This window comes from Acyrthosiphon pisum, unplaced genomic scaffold, assembly GCF_005508785.2.
Source record: "Acyrthosiphon pisum isolate AL4f unplaced genomic scaffold, pea_aphid_22Mar2018_4r6ur Scaffold_3792;HRSCAF=4336, whole genome shotgun sequence".
NCBI classification, from domain to species: Eukaryota; Metazoa; Arthropoda; class Insecta; order Hemiptera; family Aphididae; genus Acyrthosiphon; species Acyrthosiphon pisum.
In genome coordinates this window covers 1-7,774 of record NW_021773259.1, presented here as the reverse complement: position 1 = coordinate 7,774, position 7,774 = coordinate 1, and the positions used below count along the sequence as shown (strand labels likewise).

The 7,774-nt window shown below is 31.1% G+C and overlaps 2 protein-coding genes across 2 annotated transcripts; both read left to right on the top strand.

Moving 5' to 3' along the window:
• The first annotated feature begins 6 nt into the window (after positions 1 to 6).
• Positions 7 to 759, top strand: LOC100574469 (heat shock 70 kDa protein cognate 4). Its single transcript, XM_003248577.4, has one exon. It carries the CDS (start codon positions 29 to 31, stop codon positions 644 to 646), a length of 618 nt encoding a protein of 205 aa, XP_003248625.2. The 5' UTR covers positions 7 to 28; the 3' UTR covers positions 647 to 759.
• A 2,623-nt stretch (positions 760 to 3,382) lies between these two features.
• On the top strand, positions 3,383 to 7,285 carry LOC100574379 (serine/threonine-protein kinase ICK-like). The gene is made up of 4 exons (XM_003248576.4): positions 3,383 to 3,851; positions 5,264 to 5,318; positions 5,398 to 5,565; positions 6,881 to 7,285. Exons 1-4 carry the CDS (start codon positions 3,751 to 3,753, stop codon positions 7,268 to 7,270), a joined length of 714 nt encoding a protein of 237 aa, XP_003248624.2. The 5' UTR covers positions 3,383 to 3,750; the 3' UTR covers positions 7,271 to 7,285.
• The last annotated feature ends 489 nt before the right edge of the window (positions 7,286 to 7,774 follow it).

Here is a 7,774-nt window from a genome sequence, read left to right as displayed (position 1 = left end):
AATCCAAGTTTATGAAGGAGAACGTGCTATGACAAAGGATAACAACTTGTTGGGAAAATTCGAACTGACTTCCATTCCTCCAGCACCACGTGGTGTCCCCCAGATCGAAGTCACCTTCGACATAGATGCCAATGGTATTCTGAACGTTAGTGCTATTGAAAAATCTACCAACAAGGAAAATAAAATCACCATCACCAACGATAAGGGACGTTTAAGCAAGGAAGATATTGAACGCATGGTTAATGATGCTGAAAAATACAAGAATGAAGATGAACAACAAAAAAATATCATTGCCGCCAAGAATGGTTTGGAATCCTACTGTTTCAACATGAAGAGCACAATGGAAGATGAAAAAATCAAAGAAAAGATCCCAGAATCTGACAAGAACACAATTTTGGAAAAAGTTAACGAAACAATCAAATGGTTGGATGCAAACCAACTGGCTGAAAAGGAAGAATATGAACACAAACAAAAAGAATTGGAAGGCATTTGCAACCCAATTATCACCAAATTGTATGCTGGTGCTGGTGGTGGTATGCCAGGTGGTCCCGGTGGTATGCCTGGATTCCCAGGAGCTGCTGGTGCTGGTGGTCCCGCCCCAGGTGCTGGCTCAGGAGCCGGTCCAACTATTGAAGAAGTCGATTAAACTTAATTGCCATTCATCACATTCCTACATCGTTTGAACACCAACAGATAACTTGTTTTTTTTCTGATGCATTTACTTTCTATGATCAATAATAAAATACACTTATAATTTCATTGACTTATTTTTACCTAATTTTATTTTAAAGTTAATTTTTACAATGGTTTATTTATTAAGTACTTGTAAATTATTTTCCATATGAAGGTCTAATCTAAATGACAGGTTTTTATCGAATTAAATTATCGTAAAATCTTTTAATTGCTCAAAAATGCAATATTAAATAAACCCATCTATTGTGTAATAATGATAGATTATAAATGTACAACTTGAATACATTTTGTATGCAAAATTAATGACTAATTGAAATAAAACATTTCAATTAATTTCTTACAATACATCATAGTTCATAAGATAACGCTATGTCCTAGCTGGTTTGCAGGCGTGCGGGGAAAAACAAAATAGCTTGTATTTCGCCGCAAGCGGGCAATGCGTTGTGTGCAGAACAGCATGGTCAGTACGTAAAACACGCACTAGCTAAGACATAGGGTTATGATTATTTTTTAGTGTTATCTTATGTTGAGCATTAAAATGGTTTTTTATTTAAAATAGTATCAAATCCTGTAAACTTTTGTTTGGTACTGAATATTATTGAATTTATACTATTATACTTTAACCACTTGCTAAAAATGGACTCATCGAAAATTTAGTTCAGTGATTTATTCAGGATTCTTTTATGGTTAAACTTTTATAAAGTGACTGGCATTCTCAGCTCATCATTTGTACTTATGTACTAACAAATTTGTTTATGTTACTTTTGTTAACATGGTTAATGGTTCTTGATGCAGTGTGACCCAATTAGATTTGACATTGGCCACTAACAATAATTAAGAAGTATATCAGTTATATTATGGGCCTATTTCTACATTCTATAGCCACACCATTGGCCATTTCAAAATCAATTAATGAAGTTTCAAAAATAATATAAGTTACCTACTAACATTATAATGAATGTGCAGTTGGATATTATTATAATTAGGTAGGTATTAATAAAAAAGTTAAGTTGTTTTGTTATTAAAAATCACACCAGTACACCACTGAATATAATTAATCAATGGTATATTAGTTTATTTCTGTATTTGTTAAGTACTAAGTAATAAGACATTCCTAGCCTATGCAGCTTTCTACGAATACATACAGAATGGTTTTATTTTTTTTTTTTAGCTATTTTAACAGTTATTATTTTGGGTTAATGCTTAGCCCTTAGCGTTATATAAAAATTAATTCGTGAGGGCGTCCACATTTAAGGCAGCGTTGGAGCGGTGGTTCTATGTTGAGTAACTTGAGTTCAGAGTTGGTATAGTGCATTGTTCTTGTTGCCTACTGAAATAGACTTGAAAAAGCTACAGGCCAAGTTAATGATGTGGTCTTGGGGTCTGGAGATATTATATTAATATATTATCCAGCCACCCAGGTGGTGATCCACCTCGAGTATTACAATAAAAATAAAATGGTTTAATGAGGGATGGATATGGGCAGTGGTGTACGCAGGGGGGGCTAACATGCTGAAGCCCCCCCATCCCATTGCCGTATTATTATTACCTACTTAAAAAAAAAATATTTATCAAGTTCCAACTGTCAACTATATAGTAAGCAAGACGTAAATTTCATATACGTCTTTCCAGAATTAATTAATTTTTGAAAAAAACATTGCATTTCCATGCCAATTTTCCTGAAATGATCTGTAATTCTTCGGTTAAAGTATGAACTACTTGTGTGAAAGACCTTGTATTAAATTGTCTAGCCTTGTATAAGCTATACACATTTAATATTTTTCATTAGCATTTATAGAAAAAAAAATGTTTAATTAATCAAATATACAATTCAAGTGAGGCCGGTATTTTTGATGTGACAATAAATTGCTTAAAAGTTGACATAATCCAATATCGTCAAGATTGGTACCTATTCGTCTTTATGCGTGTTTAGGTAGGTATATAAAAATACGTCTAGATTTTAGAAAGCAAATCATAAAAGTAGGTAGGTAATCATTGTGATAATTATATACCTATTCTCATACCAAAATGTAGGTAAGTAGGTAATCTAAAACATTAGGTACCTATTTCGAATGGTAATAATAGCTATACCTAAATAGGTGACATAGATAGGTATATTTATTATATGTTTTTTAATCAAACAAATCTCATCAATACTATTTATTTTGGTGCTGCTCAGATATGTTTACCAACCTACCTCATGAAAGTGTAAATGCAAAAATAAATAATAGTAATTAGTAGGTGTACCGTATCCGTCTATTTATAGGTGGAATAAGTCAAATCACCTACCTACCTACCTACAAAATGCTAGCCTTTATTATAGTACTTACCTATTACCCATAGAAGTATAGTACTATACAAACATATAATTAGTATAGGTAATATGTAACGGTTATATATTATATATATATATTTATGGGTCACAGTCCATTGGTATACCTACCTATTAAATATAATATATTACTGTGTTATCACGATGGACTCAGTCATATTTATTAGGTATGCAGGTATATGATGTTTTTTTTCGATTTTAATTTAACTCGCTTTATATACATAGGTATAAGGTTGGTATATTGATTGTCTAGTCAAAACAGTAAAATATATATTTATATATAATATGTTGTGTGGCCCACGTGAACTTTCAGACAAGGTCTTGTGATTGTACAAAATGCCTGAAATGTATCCTAGCAACGGTATATTTATATTGATGCAGGTGGTTGGTTTTGAGTGTTCGGCTTTGTATAATAATACCTACCTAACTATACGCTCTGAGTTCCCCGTACAATGTGGTGTCTTCGTGCCGCAGAGTGCAGATCAATATATCGTACGAATCTACCTAATAATATTCTGTTGTGTCACATACAATGTTAACTTTACGCTAATCGCTTACCTATATAAAACGTCATAATATAATAAGATACACGCTGTCTAAAAACGTGTCTATGCTGGCGTATAATATTATATTATAATACTGCCGTCGCCGACACAAAGACATATCAACAGAACAGTGGTATATTCACGCCACGTGTGTTCATGAAGAAATGACAATAAACAAACATGAACAGATACATGACTCTGAATCAGCTTGGAGACGGCACGTATGGATCAGTCGTGTTGGGACAAAACATCGATACAGGAGAAAAGGTGGCCATTAAAAGGTAAATTGAATTGCGAATACATAATATTATTATTATTATTATTAGTGTATTACACAGTTTACACTATTACAGTATTACAGCTACCATAAAAATAAAACAAAATTATAATATTCTTAAAAAATTTCAACTTAAGAAAAAAAATTATAAGAATAGGTACGTCATGACAATTGGTATTATATAATTGTTATTTATACACAATAAAATAATAAAATATTAAAAAATATTCCTAAGTACTACTCCTAGTTTCAATAGCGAACGAAAATTTGCTATAACGTACGTGTGTAAGACGGAGACAACACATGCGGGTGCGACGTCCTCTTATTATTATTCTGTTCAAGAAGGATTGTAATATTTTTAGAATAAGCCGCATACAATTGATATGGTAGATGGTTAGGTTAGGGTACCTATCTCGTGTAAAATTACTAAAATGAGTACCTACCTATTGTTATACCTATATGCAGACTTGGGTAAAATACTTTTAAAAAGTATTTCAAATGCATATTCCGAATACTTAAAAAAAAAGTATTCAGAATAATATGTATTCGAATACTTTATGATAATAATATTCCTAAGTATTCCAAATATTTTTCGAATACTTTTTTTAAGTAGATTTAAATTTCAATAGCGAAAATATTATACTTTTTAAATTCTGTGTTTATAAATAAACATTATTATGATCTTGATAAAACACACCTATCTGGCTATCTATAATCTATTAGTTATAAAATATTATATTAAAATTAATATTGGATGTTAAAAAAGTATTTCGAATACTGTACTCAGAATACTTTTAAAAAGTATTCAAAATACCGTATTGAATACTTTCAAAAAAAGTATTTAAAAAGTATTCGGAATACTACCCAAGTCTGCCTATATGTACTTTAATATTAGGTATTACTCTTTTTATAACATATGTGATGTACTATTTTCTATTGTAAGTATATAAGTATTTAACCTCGTATCGTAAATTAAAACTAGAATACGTGTATCTGTAAGTTGTAACTTGTAGAGGTTTTCATAATTGTATACCTATATACTATATAGCCTATAGGTATGCAATTTTTGAGGGTAATACTGTAATAGGTACTATTATAGACACTCGCCCGTAGTTCAATGAATATGTTTTTGTTCAATTTTTTTTTACCATCATAATATTAACACTAACAAAATTAAAACACTGGATACGTTTAACGTTATCATAATAAATTAAGCCATTTAGACAGCGCTATGTATTATACAAATACCTACTTCAGCTAGGTAGTAGGTAGCCATTATAGGTATAATAATATAGGTATATATACTTAAATAGGTACCTATATAATACCTATAATAATTATGGTATACCGTATACGCATGATGAAATGTTTTAAGACCTCATGTGTTGTATTGTAAAATGCATTTAATTCTTACAGAATGAAAAGAAAATATTATTCTTGGGATGAAGCAATGAATTTGAGAGAAGTTAAGGTATGTATACTCTGTATAATATACTAATATACTTTATGCAAAATTCTGAGTTTTATCAAACGTTACAATATTTTTGCAGTCTCTGAAAAAATTAAATCATGCTAATTTAATAAAGCTGAGAGAAGTCATTAGAGAAAACGATACACTCTACTTTGTATTCGAATATATGAAAGAAAATCTTTATCAGCTTATGCGGAGTCAAAGTAAATTTTTTCCCGAACAGTCAATCAGAAATATACTTTATCAGGTAAAAATCGTATGATATAAATATATAATATGCCTACATAATACGAACATTTTTAAGTACCTATACTTATATATAATACATATTATTATAGCCAACTCTCGAGCATAGGCGCAATTTCAATTTTTGACTTGGGGGGGGGCAAAGCTAAGTTTGGGGGCTTATGACCCCCAAGCCCTCCCCCCAATTTGCGCCTAGCTGTCGAGTCAGAATAACTCTAAAGTGGAAAAATAAGTTATTGGTATAAATGCGTTATACATTTTATACCTACTTGTTGTATTTATAATTTATTCATTGTGGTAAACATTTATATTTAGATAATAATAATCTAAATATTAGGAACAGACGGACAGTATTTCAAACTTATTTGATTAAAATAATGTAATATCCTTTAACTGAAACTAAAAAAATCAACTTTTTACATTTATCTATATTAAGAGTTTATCCATTATCATTTATTATTTTAGAAAAATTCCCCCAAATATTAGGTACTTATAGCGATTTTTACGCACATTACATTATTATTTATTTGGGGTTAAGTTAGCCAAACATAATCCTAGTTTAACTATAGGTATATAGTTTCAATACCTAAATATAATACCGTCGATATAAAGACGTTTATGAGAGAAACTCATAAGGGTTATGCCAATTTTTTGTCATTCAATTAATACTGTCTACTGTAGTTATCTTATAGTTGGTACAGTTAGCATAGATATTTTGGTATAATACTCATTAATATTTTAAAGATATTCATCGAAAATATTCCTTCAGAATATCCCCGGGGATTAGAATCTGTACTCAAAATCCGACTTTGAAAGGGTCCGTGCAAGGACCGGACATTTTTCGTAAGAATCGGGTTTTAATTGAATTTGATAAGGCAAAAAATTATGAGTTTATTTGTACAAGAACGAGACAAAACCAACAACCATGCAGTATAGGAAATATAACATTTTCGTCGAAAAACCAGATAGCTCCAGAATTTTTTTTTATATCTAGAAAAGTTTTGAAAAATGAAATTTTCCGTTTTCAATTATGAAAAATATGACGATAATAATATCTGTGCAAGAATGAGACAAATTCGACTACACGTATGTAAGTGGAGCTGTCTGGTTTTTTTTCTGTTGAAAATTTGTTTCTTGAACAGTTTCGAAAAATGGAACCTTCATTTGGGTGTATCCAGTCATTCAGATTTTGTTCCCTTCCCCAAACTAGATGTACATTACGTATATAATATTATGTACCCAATAATAATGAATAATATATATATATATATTATATATACATATATTCTATATCGCGTGTGTAATTTTATTCAAAGATATTGCAAGGATTGGCGTTCATGCACAGGCACGGTTTCTTCCACCGGGACATGAAGCCGGAGAACCTACTGTGCTGCGGTCCCGAGCTCGTCAAAATCGCCGATTTTGGTTTGGCCAGGGAGACCCGTTCGCGTCCTCCGTACACCGACTACGTGTCCACCCGATGGTATCGGGCCCCCGAGGTGTTATTGCATTCGATCAATTACAGCACGCCGATCGACTTGTGGGCCGTCGGCTGCATCATGGCCGAGCTGTACACGTTCAGACCGTTGTTTCCGGGCACGAGCGAGATCGATCAAATATTCAAAATTTGCTCGGTTCTAGGCACGCCCGATAAGGTACCTATATATATATATATATATATATATATAAAATATATAGGCTGCTGAGTGCTGGTGTTAGGTGCGTGATACCACACCACATTAAGCATCATCTCTATAGGTCTAGCGATATTTACATATATACCTACTGCAGTTATATAATGTCATGAATTCACAACATTTACTAGCATATATAGGTACCTAGGTGTATCACGTTAGAGCAATCACCTGATACTATTTAAAAGTTTAAAAGGTGTATTTTTAATTTATTTATTGCTTATCAGCTTTATTATAATACATTTCTGATACGAAAAGACGTTCTCTATTTTAATAATATCATATAATTAAATTATAAGTTAAACGGATGAAGAAAAAGAAATAGATTTCTATTATTACGACCTATAATAGGTATAATTAATAAAATGTTTATAATATTAATTATCTATAATATTGTTATGGTATTCTATTATTATAAAATTATGTATTTGAATTTTGAACTATCAAAATAACAACTATATATACTCTACATTATTATACGTAATGTGGTCACTATAGTAGTTACACTAAATAAAA